Here is a 16,752-nt window from a genome sequence, read left to right as displayed (position 1 = left end):
AAACCAGTAATTAGAGAGTAATGAGAATAAACAGCAATTAAATGAATGATGAAGATAACAACTAATAGTTTTTCCAGTATTCAGGTATTTAGTTTACTTACTGCTATATCATCATCTCCTTTTTTCAAGTGGTTGGCAATAAATGTCACACCTTTTATTGCCTCCAAAACCTCTGGGGGATAATATGATGGACCCTCGCTCTCCGCAGATTCATTGCGTGTATGAATATTTTCATATGTGTGCAAGGGTTCATGCCCTGGCGATGGCGACTCACGTAACTCTATCCCATTCACAGTTCGCACAGAAACTTTTGTTTTTTTCTGAATTTCTGGTCTTTTCATAAATAAAACTCTGGGCAGAATTTCCGTGAATATTCTCCGAACCCAAGGGGACATTTTATGAGTAGTCGGAGATTTAAAATTAATATGCAACGTATAGACGGTCAGTGTTATGGACATAGTCACCACAATCATAATGAAAAGCAGGTACTTTCCAATGAGTGGAATCACTAGAGAAGTCGGAGGGTTCATGTCTGAGAGTAGCAAGAAAAACACAGTGAGCGCCAGCAGGATGGAGATGGAGAGAGTGATTTTCTCTCCGGAGTCGGATGGCAGGTAGAAGACCAGGACTGTGAGGCAGGAGATGGACACACAGGGCATGATGAGATTGAGCGTGTAGAAGAGTGTGCGGCGCCGTAAGGTTATGTTGAACGTGATGTCTGGGTACGGCTCGTTGCAGCAGGGGTAGAACTTGACCCGTTTCATGGCAGTGACGTTGAGGATGTCCCACTCAACATTGTAGTAGTAGTCTGTCAGGTCGATGCCACGAGGTATGATGATGTTTGATTTCACCGGGTCGGCCTCGTTGGTAATTACAATACCATCACACAAGTGCTGTAAGTCAAGCTCGTTGCCGTGGTATGTCCAAGAGCTGATCTTCAGGAAACACTCCTGAATGTCAAAGGGAAAGTACTCTACATCAATGGGACAGTAACTCTTGTAGATGGCTGGGGGCTCCCAGACAATTTTCCCACTGTAGTACACAATGGCTTTTGTCTTCAGTGTTATTTGAAAATCACCATCGGCACTGAGGATATAAAAAATTGTATGATTTGAAGACAATGTAAAAAAAACTGTATGTTTCACATAGACATTTAGGCTACCAGTTAATCTCTTTTCTTTAAAAATTAAATTTAAATTCTTAAACCGAATAATTTCACTATAAATCTTGACCATAAACAAAAACTTGACCATGAACTTTGAACTAGAACCTGTGGGGTTTGTATCAGCCTAGTCTAAGTTCACTACCTGGAACTTAGCCAACCAACAAGTCTGGTGCACTTACTTGTTGTAATCTGGTGCACTTACTTGTTGTAATCTGGTGCACTTACTTGTTGTAATCTGGTGCACTTACTTGTTGTAATCTGGTGCACTTACTTGTTGTAATATGGTGCACTTACTTGTTGTAATATGGTGCACTTACTTGTTGTAATCTGGTGCACTTACTTGTTGTAATCTGGTGCACTTACTTGTTGTAAACTGGTGCACTTACTTGTTGTAATCTGGTGCACTTACTTGTTGTAATCTGGTGCACTTACTTGTTGTAATCTGGTGCACTTACTTGTTGTAAAGGACAAGGTCAGGCTTCCACAGCTGGTCTGATGGGATGTTGAGAACCTTGACACCACCGTAGTCGTTGGGGTCCCACTTCAACCTCAGGTCACACCACTCCTGGACACAGAATTAAAGGGTCATAAAATATTTATCTAGGGGACTTTTGATGTCAACAAAATCATTAAGTTATAGAAGTGTATATAACAATACTTTATAGGGAAACAAAAATTAATTCTTAGATCATACTATAAAAATATAAACATTAGTCATTAGATCTATTTAAATAAAATAATATGATTATTATTATTACCGTTAATATTATTTGGAACATTAAGTACAGAAAATACTAAATAGGCCAACATCTAAAAAAGTCTGTCAAAAGATATGGAACGCTGTAAGGTATAACTATTCCACCCCTCTCCCCTCCTTTATTTCAGAATATCACATGTATTGATTGTGACGTATACGGATGTCAGAAAATCCTTATTGCAATGATAATCAATAACACTTATCCCAATCTGGCAATGCTCGCTTTGGCCAGATTTACCTACAATGTTGGCCATAATTCTGGTTCTATCAAGTACTTATTATGTAGATCTCTCCTCTCAATTGGGGAGTGGAAGGGTGTGTATGGGGGTGGGGGGTATTGTAAAATACCAGCACAGCGTTAGGGAACTGATTTAGTAGACTATGATCCACGCGTACACATTGCGTGGAAAAATGTGACCATGGAAGAGTAAACATGGCTCCCGCCTTCTGGTTCAAGGGCAATATTTTCTAAGCTCTCTAGATGGCGCAGCGATCTTTAGTGAATGAACGCGGATGTCTCATTTCAACACTTGCCTTTCTCCACGCAGCCCATAGAAATTCTAGTGCGCAATGTTATTCCGTCTGTTGCCCTCAATAGCACCCCGTAGGGAGAGATCTTCATATATGGTTAGGCGGCCTTGTGGATTTTAGAATTAAATTTTTTTCTAGACAATTCGAATTTGCTCGCTCAAAGTAAATTTGCTTGGTAGTAAATTAGCTCTACTCTTAGCAGATTGTTTTTAGAAAAAACAAGCGATTGCCAGGTAATAAATTCATTGGCAATTTCTTAACTGATAAAAAGAAAGAAAATTAGCTACAAGTAACTCAACATTAAGTGGTCGATTTGCGATATTGAAAGCTACTTATGAATTGGAGGGAATAATATTTTGAAATGTTATCAAAAAATAATTTACCGGTTACCTCCCTTACAATGTTCGAGACCCGCAGCACATTAAAAATGTTGAAACATTGACGAAACAAAATTTCTTTAAATAAGGCAGACGATGGTCACTGGATAGTTCCAGTCTGTCTCATGTACAAAATTGCTGTTGTCATGTTTTGGTATGAATTAGGTATTCGTTTCAAAGTCCTAGGTCTGTTTAATTTTTGTTCCAAATGTTTGGTATGTTTTATACTAGTTTATAAGCTAAATTTATTAATTTATTAATTAGATCTAGGGGTCATCCATAAATGACGTCACACTCGTAGGGGGGAGGGGGGGTCCGTAATTTTGTGACGAAGTGTGATGAGGGGGAGGGGGGTTCATATATTATTGCGACGTCACATTTTTGCATTATAAAAAAGCAATGTTAGAAAACGAATTTTAGACGTTATTTCGCGTTTTAGATAACTGTTTTAATAAATTGTAATAGTTTAGACAAGATTTTGGAAAAATATGTTTAAAAAAAATTCAACTGCAATTTTGAGGGGGGTTGTAGGTTGAGGTGTGACGTCATTTTAGGGGGGGGGGGGGGGGTCTGGCTTTTTGTGACGACGTGTGACGGAGGGGAGGGGGGGGAGGTAAAAATCGTCAAAAAAAGCGTGACGCCATTTATGGATGACCCCCAGTTTATGTTTGTCCCAAGTTTTGGGTCTAATTTACTTGAAATTTGAATTCATTGTTCTATCTTGGTCGGAAATATAGAGCTACTAGGTATTCATTGTTTGCACACCAAAGCATACAAAGAATTACAAAAATATGTAGAACATATAAACAGCTACATGTATATTCATTTTATATGCATACATAATAAATACATATTATAGTTTATAGATATACGTTAGCGGAATAATACTTTGAAAATAAAAGCACATAATGGGACATACAGGAACATACAATAATATAAATATTAGATAATTGAATATACAGAAACATACAAATCATAAACACACTGGATGAACATATTACAGAATTCACCTACATAATGAAACATACAGGAACAAACAACAAAATACTTGCACATATTGGAACATTCATACAACAAAATTTTTGCACATATTGGAACATATGGTTACTTCCCTTCTGCCGGGATTTAAAACACGTTTCCATTTTGAGTTAAAAATGATTGTAGCTTTTATTCTGGAGTTGACCTTCGAGCAAATTAAAACTTAAGCCTACGCTTACATCTGCCTGCATGCCTGGGGCTAGCGGCATGAAATTAGAATAAGGAACCGAACTAGACAGGCTTCTAGGGGTGGGCAGGGTGGGAGCATCATTTGGAAATTTAAATCAAACCCAATTAGGGGTACCGGATGAAGTAAAGGATTTGGGGGAGGGGGAGGAGCGGCTGGTTATTGGAATAACCGTCCTCAAATAACACGAGTTAACAACGTAGAGGAGAAGGAAAAAAAACGTCATTTATAAGAAATTTCGTCTGTTATTTGTCTCGTTCCATCTAGCACATGCCGTCTGTCTAAAAATGTGCTTCCGAATAGACAAACGAGATCCATTCGCCTTTTGATTAAAAAACTCAAGATTGAATTTTAAAAACATCCACAGACACATTTTTGTAACTGGGCGTGCATCGAGCTGGTAACATTTGTTACAAAAAGGCGTCAAGGTTACCCCCCCCCCTCCGTCCCCCGCCCTGCCACCCCCAGCCTGGAGGACGGCCCTTGAGAAACTATGAATACTAATCAAAGTGGCCAAAGGTCTCGTTTGGGATCAATAGCGCGGACATGAAGCTTAGTAGGTCGCGCTCAGACGCCCGGGGGTGAGAAACTTGGTCAGCTTTTACACAGGAGTCAAGTTGATTCATATAGATATACATTTACATATGTGTCACCATATGACGACACACCGTGTGACGACACATGAGGACACATGTATCATCACATGACGACACATGTATCACCACATGAAGACACACCACATGATGACACACGTATCCCCACATCACGACACATCACGTAACGACACATGTATCACCACAAGACGACACACCACATGATGACACACGTATCACCACACCACATCACATGACGACACATGTATCACCACATGACGTCACACCACACGACGACACATGTATCACCACACCACGACACACCACATGTCGACACACGTATCACCACATGACGACACATGTATCACCACATGACGTCACACCACACGACGACACATGTATCACCACACCACGACACACCACATGACGACACACGTATCACCACATGACGACACATGTATCACCACATGACACACGTATCACCACACGACGACACATGTTAACCTCACCTGCCGAAGCCAGACGCTGATTCTCAGGATTTGATTCCGTTCATCCTGTTGACAAAAAAATCAGTTAATACAGAAACACTGACACGTTGGCGTGACACTTTGACGTGACAGGTTGACGTGACATGTTGGCGTGACACTTTGACGTGACATCATCTTTCTTACAGATATTAAAACACATGACCTGTAATGTCATTCGTCAAATGTCATCCAGTCCATTCCACACCCCACACCCCCCGCCATCCAATCTTGATGATATTCTATTCAAAAATTTCTAACAATCAACTCAACTGGTATACAACAACTAAAATACTTCATAATGTTAGTCATTTATTGACGAATGTGTTTAAGCTTTCATTGATATTTAGATTTTTTAAATTTCAAAAACTTCACTATGACGTGAATACAATTTTTAATGTTTAATGTTTGTGGCCAATTTTAAACTAATAATATTTAAAATTTGTGGTCAATATTCAAAATTATAATGTTTAAAATTTGTGGTTAAAATTCAAATTTATAATGTTTAAACTTGTGGTCAATATTCAAATTTATAATGTTTAAACTTGTGGTCAATATTCAAATTTACAATGTTTAAACTTGTGGTTAATATTCAAAGTTATAAAGTTAAAGTTGTTGGTGAAAATCCAAATTTATAATGTTGAAAGTAACTGTGTTGTAACTGAGTTTAGTTTATTTTAAGAATGCGATATGGCAAAATAAACAAAATATCCACAGTGATTTATATTTTTAAAATATCCACATTGATTTATATTTTAAAAATATCCACGTTTATTTGTTTTAAAATGTCCAAATTGATTTATATTTTAAAAATATCCACGTCGATTAGTATTTTAAAAATATCCACGTTTATTTTTTTTTAAATATCCACATTGATTTATATTTTTAAAATATTCACGACGATTAGTATTTTAAAAATATCCACGTTTATTTGTTTTAAAAATATCCGCATTGATTTGTTTTTTCTTAAAATATCGCCTAGTTACCACAAAATTAAACATCGATATTAAAAAAAATGTCATTATGTAAAAAGCAATCACATTTCTAAAATCGATTTTATTCTAACGGCGCAAAATGTTATTAGCCCCACTAGACTCACGCCATCAAGAACTAACCAACACTAGCAGTAAAAAAATTTGCTTCGGTTTTAGATCTAGGCCAAACACTTTTTTTATCAACATCCGGTACACGATTACACAAATCACAACTACAGTAAAAATAATTAATAAAAAACGTTTTAATAACAAGCTTTTATGTAAAATGCAATAAAAAGTAGAAAATAAATACTTTTCTTTAAATATATAATAATACCCTACTACTTAAATAACTATAAAGAAAAGCGTGGGTCACTTTCTTATCTATTGGATACCTTTATTAATATTTAGGAGGAGACCCACGCTTTTCTTTATAGTTACTTTAATAGTAGTGTATTATTATATATTTAAAGAAAATTATTTATTTTCTACTTTTTAGTGCATTATTACATAAAAGCTTGTTATTAAAACTTTTTTTAATGAATGTTTTTCTCAGTTCTTGAAATTTGTAAAATTTACAATAGAGTTGCATGCCTAAAAACCCTTGCGCACCTAATGAACGTGATGACGCACGTATAATATTGCGGAATAGTTGGGTAGACAGCCTACTAATTTGGACACAGTTTTAATTAATTTATAAATAATTAATTAGGCATCCAATTAAGTCGAATTTAATGTTAGATTGCATTGTCTTCATGTCTTAACCTACGTGCCAACTTTGAATCGAATCTGTCTGTTAGAAGTACCCGAAATTTCGCTAGGGCGTTTCGATTAAGACAGACTGATGACAGACAGACAGAGGAAGCAAGTTAAATAAAAGCTTGTAAAAATGTTTGTACTGTTACACAACCTCAACGTTTGGCCTTGTGGGTGCTGGGAACTGAAAACGTACTCATTTTAAAATATTTTCAAATGTGCCAAAAATATCGATTCATTTTTTTTTGTATTCCTTCCTCCAATTTTTATGTAATTTGTCCAGTATGTCATAGGAATTATTGTAACCCCACCGTGCACCGAACAGCATGCAATTTCGCAGGACATGGATTTAATATGATAATAATTTTTAGCTTCGATTCAACATCTTATTTACAACCTACCAGAATTTTCAAAGCGTTACTTTATTTTATGCACCCACAATACATTTTAAAATTTAATAAATTCTAATTACTTTATTAAAAATACTTTATTGGGCGGTAGTACAGAGCAAATAGAGTGTTTCGTCCATAATAACAATGATATACGAAACTAGATTCTACATCTTGATCTACGCCATTGGTATTTTAAAACAAACAAAATAACATGGAAAAATTCAACCCTTTTTTTTCTTCCAACAAAACTCCCACTGTCATTTTGTTTTTACTTTGTTTCCCTCAGTGGCTGCCCCTATTTTAGCTTCTCTCGTTTTATTCATTTCCTCATTTTTCGCAATTTTCTCCGTAGGTTTTTTATTTCGCTATTTAGCTGAAGGTGTTCCGTGAAAAAATGACGCGCTCTGTTGTGTCTTAAGAAAAAGTAAAATAAATTTATGTTTCTTATAAAAGAAAAGGTGTGATTACTCCCCACCCCCACCATCCCCACAACAACCAGTGCACAATGTATTAATAAATATATATTATGTTAACATAAACCGCAGCGAAATACACCCACACCAGCAAGAACAAGCGTATATTATATATATATATATATATATATATATATATATATATATATATATATATATATATATATATATATATATATGTGTATATATATATATATATATATATATATATGTGTGTGTGTGTGTGTGTGTGTATGTGTTAGTAACAGGATGTGATGCATGTCTGTAAGTGACGAAGTGAATACATGTAAGTTACATCAGGTACACGGCGGGGTGTATGTCTGTTTTACTCGTTGCTTCTTGTAAATTAAAAGCAAGAAAATCGCAGAACGCACCAAATGGTTTTGTTAACCCCAATAAACGCTGGCTAACTCCTTCTCATTAGACCAACTGATGGGGTAGTCGGAGCTCTGTGGAAATGGTTCAGTGGGTAGCCAACCCAGGGCATCATCCTCTAAACCCTGTAGAAAACCCCGATGACACCACGGAGAAACCCCGTAGAAACCCCATGAAAACCATGTATGAACCCCGTGTGTGTGTGTGTGTTTGTGGGTGTAGTGTGATGGTAGGGGGTGGGGGAAGTTAACGTGAAAAATGCACTAGCTACTTCCTGTGGGGCGGGTCACGTGACAGGCTGACGTCACGATAGTGCTGGCTATCTGATCAGACGTCAACAAGACGTCACGTGTGTTACAACTGTGAACAGTCTTGAGGCCATCGCTAAATGGTCTTTACTTGAGGCCATCGCTAAATGGTTCTTGAGGCCATCGCTAAATGGCCTTTACTTGAGGCCATCGTAAATGGCCTTTACTTGAGGCCATCGCTAAATGGCCTTTACTTGAGGCCATCGCTAAATGGTTCTTGAGGCCATCGCTAAATGGCCTTTACTTGAGGCCATCGCTAAATGGTTCTTGAGGCCATCGCTAAATGGTTCTTGAGGCCATCGCTAAATGGTTCTTGAGGCCATCGCTAAATGGTTCTTGAGGCCATCGCTAAATGGTCTTTACTTGAGGCCATCGCTAAATGGTTCTTGAGGCCATCGCTAAATGGTCTTTACTTGAGGCCATCGCTAAATGGTTCTTGAGGCCATCGCTAAATGGTCTTTACTTGAGGCCATCGCTAAATGGTTCTTGAGGCCATCGCTAAATGGTTCTTGAGGCCATCGCTAAATGGTTCTTGAGGCCATCGCTAAATGGTTCTTGAGGCCATCGCTAAATGGTTCTTGAGGCCATCGCTAAATGGTTCTTGAGGCCATCGCTAAATGGTTCTTGAGGCCATCGCTAAATGGTCTTTACTTGAGGCCATCGCTAAATGGTCTTTACTTGAGGCCATCGCTAAATGGTTCTTGAGGCCATCGCTAAATGGCCTTTACTTGAGGCCATCGCTAAATGGTTCTTGAGGCCATCGCTAAATGGCCTTTACTTGAGGCCATCGCTAAATGGTTCTTGAGGCCATCACTAAATGGTTCTTGAGGCCATCGCTAAATGGCCTTTACTTGAGGCCATCGCTAAATGGTCTTTACTTGAGGCCATCGCTAAATGGCCTTTACTTGAGGCCATCGCTAAATGGTTCTTGAGGCCATCGCTAAATGGCCTTTACTTGAGGCCATCGCTAAATGGCCTTTACTTGAGGCCATCGCTTAATGGTTCTTGAGGCCATCGCTAAATGGCCTTTACTTGAGGCCATCGCTTAATGGTTCTTAAGACCATCGCTAAATGGCCTTTACTTGAGGCCATCACTAAATGGCCTTTACTTGAGGCCATCACTAAATGGCCTTTACTTGAGGCCATCTCTAAATGGCCTTTACTTGAGGCCATCTCTAAATGGCCTTTACTTGAGGCCATCACTAAATGGCCTTTACTTGAGCCCATCGCTAAACGGCCTTTACTTTAGGCCACCGCTAAACGGCCTTTACTTGAGGCCATCGCTAAATGGTTCTTGAGGCCATCGCTAAATGGCCTTTACTTGAGGCCATCGCTAAATGGCCTTTACTTGAGGCCATCGCAAATTGGCCTTTACGAGACTTTGAATATTAATATTCACTTATCTACTACTGCAATAGGGCCATTCTTAATGGATCATTTTATATCAAAATTGGCCAACTAGTTTTAGGCCATTTTCTTCGCTACTAAACGGCTTTACTTTAGTATGAACATGATAAAGGCAACTGGCCAACAGTTTTTAGGCCATAGCTACATGGCCTTACGTGAGCACTGTCAAGCCGAAGTTGTCTTAGTCAACTGTCTACATTCCCCAATAACTTAAGAAATCAACTAACAATATTTTTATATGTTGTAAAAAAACAACAATCTACCCAAGACTTTTCAATGAACAAAGAAAAAAAAACCAACAACACGTAAATCAAAGTCACCCTGGCATTGATTCATTTCGATTCTATAAAACAAAAACATTCGTGTCCTACTAAAAAAAATGGCGCCAATCAACTACGACAGTACGTCTGATTTTTTCTACAATAATTGATTTACCGTCTCACCAACGCTACCAAAGTCTGGCCATATTGTTGATTGACCTGCTTAGTGCCCCTGTTTTACTATCAATTTAAATATCCGCTTCCCCCAACTGGACACTGTGGTTTTCATCTAGCTAGAATCTATCCAACAGACGCTCACTGATCGCTTTCAGAGTTCTCCTCCCCTTTCATATCATTTATCTCCCCTAATCCCACCATGACAGAAAGGGGAACAAACTGCGAATTAAAAAAGGCTAAAAAGTTTTGAGTTCAGCCGGGTGAGAAAAGACTGGGAAAAAAACCCACAAGCGAACTTCGCAAATGAAATAGCGACAAGGGAACGACAACGCAGAAGCGATGGGTCTTTTCCTGCGCGCATCGTGTGTGCGCACGCTGGCTGGGTGTTAGCCGGCATAAGAAACTCTCCAAGCTGTACCTCAGACACGCTTCAAGATGTGGGGGACGGGCGGGGTATAGCAGGGGTGAGGGTGGAAGTTATGGTCACCCAGCAAGGGTGTCCGTGGGGGTGGTGAGTGTGGGGGTGGTGGGGGTGTGGGGTGGTGGGGGGTTAGTAGACTTAATATTTTCCTTAACTATTTGGTGGGTGTGTGTGGGGATGGTAGGTGTGGGGTGGTGGGGGGTTAGTAGACTTAATATTTTCCTTAACTATTTGAAATGTAAACACACTACTGGACCAGTACAGGCATATAGGGGCCTACTGACCATGCTTATATAACCATGGGGAGGGGGGAGGAAAGGATCAATGAAATCAAATGACCTTTTTTTAGTAGGCAGAACTTGGCCAAGCTAGGCAGTAACAGCAACCAACATTTAGAATGAAATGACCAACAGCTAGAATGAAATGACCTACAACTAGAATGAAATGACCAGTAGCTAGAATGAAAAAACTAACAACTAGAGTGAAATGACCTACATCTAGAATGAAATGACCAACAGATAGAGTGAAATGACCAGTAGCTAGAACGAAATGACCAACAGCTAGAACGAAATGACCAGCACTGTCAGCCGATAAATCCATTTATTTATCCAAACCAGAAAAATTTCCATTTAAATTCCCAATAAATCTAGGCGAGTCTGGCTGTAGAAAGAAATTGAAAAGAAACAGACGGCTTGCAACAAACAATTTCATCTTGAAATTTCACACTCGCCAAACAATAGGTATCAAATGGGATTAAAAACTTTCCCAGAATCCTTTAGACCAAACAATAGGTATCAAATGGGATTAAAAACTTGTCCAGAATCCTTTAGACCAAAAAATTGGGATAAAATGGGATTAAAAACTTGTCCAGAATCCTTTAGACCAAACAATTGGGATAAAATGGGATTAAAAACTTGTCTAGAATCCTTTAGACCAAACAATTGGGATAAAATGGGATTAAAAACTTGTCCAGAATCCTTTAGACCAACGGTTTACTCGATGTGAAGACATCTTTTGTTTTTCCTCCCACGAAGCCGTCCGTAGCTCCATTCTTTAAGGCTATTTTTTGGCAAGATACAATTTATGTACCGCTTCTCTCAAGTAGTTTAGTTCGAGGTTTGGGGTCGGTAGGGTGGGGGATATATGGCTTCGCGGAGCCCCTTAAATGTGGCTTTCTTTTAGTTGATAGGCTTAGTTTAGCTGGGGATGCTGATTTTTTCCCAGCTTGCGGATGAAATCGATATGTAGATTATTCAACGCTCCCCGCACTTGCTTTCATTTGACCGTCTGATACTTAAATAATCGTGCCGGGTGGCGGAGATTTTGACTTTGACTTGACCTTAAGTCACAGAAGGACGGTCGAATGATTCATAGAAAGAGACACCATATGCATTTTATCAGGGGGTGAAAAAATTGAATTTTCTACCTAGCTCTCCCCTCCCTGCTCGAGATCTGTCACGTGTGGGTCAAAGGCAGCCTTGACATTGTCAATCTGTTTCCTGTCTGAGGTCAACTGTTCTGTTAAGCCAGACGACAGGACTGGGCTATCCCGTACGTTTTGGCGCGGATTTTAAGCTCACAGTTTTAATGCAGAGGAGTCTGTTGGGCATTTGCTAGCCACACCAGTCATCTCAACACACACAATAAAGTTATCTCAACACATCCAATGAAGTCATATGACCACACAATAAAGTCATCTTACCACACAATAAAGTCATCTCACCACACAATGAAGTTATATCATCACACAATAAAGTAATCTCAACACACAATGAAGTTATCCAACCACACAATGAAGTTATCTCACCACACAATAAAGTCATCTTACCACACAATGAAGTTATATCATCACACAATGAAGTCATCTCACCACACAATAAAGTCATCTCACCACACAATAAAGTCATCTCACCACACAATGAAGTCATCTCACCACACAATGAAGTCATCCCAGTACACAATAAAGTCATCCCAACACACAATGAAGTCATCCCAGTACACAATAAAGTCATCTCACCACCAAGTTATACAATCAAAGACAACATTTATCCGACAACATAGTTTCAGTTATCTTTTTGCTTTCAATGCAGTCATCTTACTTACCAGCCATCTTCAATACACACACACAATTACACAGCTTACATTTATTGTTAAAGTAGTGTGGGATGTCACCACAAACATCAGTCATCTCATTAAATCATCACTCATCTCATTAAAACATCAGTCATCTCATTAAAACATCAGTCATCTCATTAAAACATCAGTCATCTCATTAAATCATAAGTCATCTCACCACATAAATCACAGCTACTCCGCCAAAACCATCAAACATCTTAATACAAACATCCAGTCATCTCACTATACACATCATAGCCATCATAAGTCATCTGACCACCAACAAAGCAGTCATACAGTTCGAATAATACAGTTTGATAGAACAAAACAAAGTATCGCGACAGTTTTATTATTCTTATAAAAACCATAGTTGAACTGCAATTGACAGAATCGAATAACTATAATATCGATACTAATGATTTCATCGAACACGGCCATCACGTGACTCCCGGCCAGGAGATATAAAAAAACAATGTAAACTAACTGACAGGAGAGATATCTCATAGACCAGCCTGGGCTGGTACTCGTTGACCTTAACAAATTGTTTTGACAGTACCCATTTTTTTACCGTCATGCGCATAATACATATTTCCTGGGGTGGCGTGGGGGAGGGGGAGGGAGCAGCTAATAAATATTTGTTGCGGTGAAAAGGAGGGGGGGGGGGGCGGGGTTACATAATAAATATTTGATGTGAGGCGGGGGGGGGGGGTAGCAGGTAGCATAATAAACATTTATCAAGATGGGGGGGGGGGGGTACTGATTGTAGTACTGCTGCGGATATCGTCTATCAACATTTGAAATATTTTTTTATACACCCTAATTAATGGGATCGGCGTGATCGAGATCAAAGATGTTAAGCCGAAAAGTCCCGAGAAATTTGAACTTATGACTTGTGATCTAAAATGACTTTTTTTTTTCATGTTTTGAGCTACTCTTGAGCCTGCTGGGGTTTACTCGTTTGTTTAGAAAAAGTAATTTGATACCTGTATCATGTATCGGTATGATGCTTCAATGTGATGCATCAGTTTGCTTCATACATATTAGTAGCATTCTTTCCTAATACTCTAACAAATGTTAGATTTAATGGTACCATCGTCCGTCGAAAGTTAGACATATTGGTACCATCGTCCATCGAAAGTTAGACTTATTGGAACCATCGTCCAACGAAAGTTAGACATGATTGTACCATCGTCTAACGAAAGTTAGACATGACTGTACCATCGTCTAACGAAAGTTACACATGACTGTACCATCGTCCAACGAAAGTTAGACATGTCTGTACCATCGTCTAACGAAAGTTAGACATGACTGTACCATCGTCCAACGAAAGGTAGACATGATTTACCATGGTCAAAGGAAAGGTAGACATGATTGTACCATCGTCTAACGAAAGTTAGACATGACTGTACCATCGTCTAACGAAAGTTAGACATGACTGTACCATCGTCTAACGAAAGTTAGACATGAATGTACCATCGTCTAACGAAAGTTAGACATGACTGTACCATCGTCTAACGAAAGTTAGACATGAATGTACCATCGTCTAACGAAAGTTAGACATGATTGTACCATGGTCCAACGAAATTTAGACAAGATTATACCACGACTCCAAGTAACGTCTTCCATCATGATACAGTGACAACCAGTCTCCCAGCAAATCATGATGCAGTTAAACCTTAAAAGACACCAGAGAATCCTGGCAAATAGTTTCAAACAAATCTTATTGATGGCGGTTGTAGGGAAGGGGACAGAGGTGGGGGGCGGAGGGCGAAGAGGCTTGCAGTAAGCTGTATATAACTCTTTGTCGCACACGATGTACGCTGCATTAGAATCTACGCTGCATTAGAATGTACGCTGCATTAGAATGTACGCTGTATTAGAATGTACGCTGTATTGGGATATATGCAACAGGAGGTTTTCCCCCAATCATCCTTATCTAATAAACTCAGGAAAAAAACAACAACCGAACAAACAAAAACACAAAAAAAGCAGACGTTTGGAGAGGAATTGTTTGGATTTCATTACTGTGATTAAGTCGTCTATAAATCCAATATGGCAGCCCTACTAGTACACCACCCAGCGTTTAATGAGCTGGGTAAAACGACTGTAATTTAATGGTGTAGAGATGATTTTATATGACTTTCTGCTGAATAGAAAAATTACAGCTTCGTTAGTTGAGCTCAAGTGAGCTAGATTGATTGAATAATGGATCGATTGGAGTCTATTATATCCGTTCAACGTTTCTCTAGTTCAATTAAACGCAGCAATTAAGTTTAAAAATGTTTTTTTTAGGCGTAGGCGGTGGGAGAGATGACATGGAGATTGGGATTGTGAAGTTGTGGACATTGGGATTGTGAAGTTGTGGAGATTGGGATTGGGATTGTGAAGTTGTGGAGATTGGGATTGTGAAGTTGTGAAGATTGGGATTGGGATTGTGAAGTTGTGGAGATTGGGATTGTGAAGTTGTGGAGATTGGGATTGGGATTGTGAAGTTGTGGAGATTGGGATTGTGAAGTTGTGGAGATTGTGATTGTGAAGTTGTAGAGATTGGGATTGTGAAGTTGTGGAGATTGGGATTGTGAAGTTGTAGAGATTGTGATTGTGATTGTGAAGTTGTAGAGATTGGGATTGAGAAGTTGTGGAGATTGGGATTGTGAAGTTGTGGAGATTGGGATTGTGGGGCTGGAGAGCCTGCCATTTCCCAGTGGTCAGTCAAAACATCATTCCTAATATGACTAGCATCATCAACATCATCACTAATATGACTAACATCACCCTCAACATCAATACAATTATGAACAACATCATCAGCAATAACGTCTTTTATTTTGTGAATTTTATAGATATACAAACTTTGTACAACGTCACATTTTAAGCCTACTCTACTTATTACCCAAAGTAATGACCACCTCTATGTTACTGGAAGAAAAGAAAATTTTTGCACAACTTTTGTAGGATAAAAATGTGATAGATTTAAATGTTTTCACAAGTCGTATCGCATGTTGCCAGCGTTTGCAGCATTGACAAATGTAGGCCCTTCTAGTTTTCATCACGGTGTAGGGGAACATAGGATACTGATTTATTTTTACTCTCCAGCTGACCGAGGGAGGGAACAGGTCGTCACCCAACACCGTACACCCACAGAAAGAAAAATGGCCTCCGTAATCAAAACGGACGTGCACGCCATCTGTGGACAAAACTTGCACCCAGGGACTAGATCAACAACAAACTTTGATTCGGTACTGCAGGTTTTGTCTGGATGAACTTATCTAGAAGATTCACACAAGCGGGATTGTTGTTAGTCAAAATAGAATAAACCGGGAGAGATTTGGCCCTAAGCTTTCTCGAATATTCTTATATAACACTGGGGGATGGTAACTCGGGATATAGACATGATTTTTAATTGCTTAAAACTTTTGAAAATAAAATAGAGTATCGTAGAAAGAAAGAGTTGCACACCAAGTGAACGTCAAACGATATGTGTATAATAGTGCGGAATACTAGTACTTTATAAATTCATATGCGTTTTTTTTTGAGAAATTGGAAATAGCGTAAGTTACTACTTCCAGTCAACGGAAATTACCCAAAATTTGATAGAAGGAAGAGAATTAGATCTTTTTACATACATGTGACATTTCATTTTTGTATCTGAAACAATACTCAAGTTATAGGCTTTTGAAAAACCTAAAGTAGAATAAGTTCCACTACCGGTTACCGGGAATCGCTGAAAAGTTGATACAGAGCTACAAATTTGATATAAATCTTGTATATAAAATTTCATCCACCTAGCTGTAACGTTACTCACATTATCGTGTTCACAGACACAGACACATACACACACACACACAGACATACGGACAGAATTGCAAAGCCCAGTTTTTTCCGACTGGATTACGCATACAACACCAACATTTTGATAAAT

At 38.7% G+C, this 16,752-nt stretch overlaps 1 protein-coding gene across 1 annotated transcript in view; it reads right to left on the bottom strand.

Moving 5' to 3' along the window:
• Positions 1-16,752, bottom strand: part of LOC131943772 (acetylcholine receptor subunit alpha-like 1) — a 52,385-nt gene that overhangs the window by 2,567 nt on the left and 33,066 nt on the right. Inside the window, exons 3-5 of the mRNA XM_059304039.1 lie at positions 5,158-5,202; positions 1,621-1,730; positions 102-1,086 (exon numbers count right to left, since the gene is read on the bottom strand). Coding sequence (XP_059160022.1) covers positions 102-1,086; positions 1,621-1,730; positions 5,158-5,202 — 1,140 coding nt within the window. The remainder of the gene's footprint in view (positions 1-101; positions 1,087-1,620; positions 1,731-5,157; positions 5,203-16,752) is intronic.

Source organism: Physella acuta, unplaced genomic scaffold, assembly GCF_028476545.2.
Source record: "Physella acuta isolate Inbredline_101_S28 unplaced genomic scaffold, ASM2847654v3 ptg000466l, whole genome shotgun sequence".
Lineage (NCBI taxonomy): Eukaryota > Metazoa > Mollusca > Gastropoda > Physidae > Physella > Physella acuta.
This window is presented reverse-complemented; position numbering and strand designations above follow the sequence as displayed.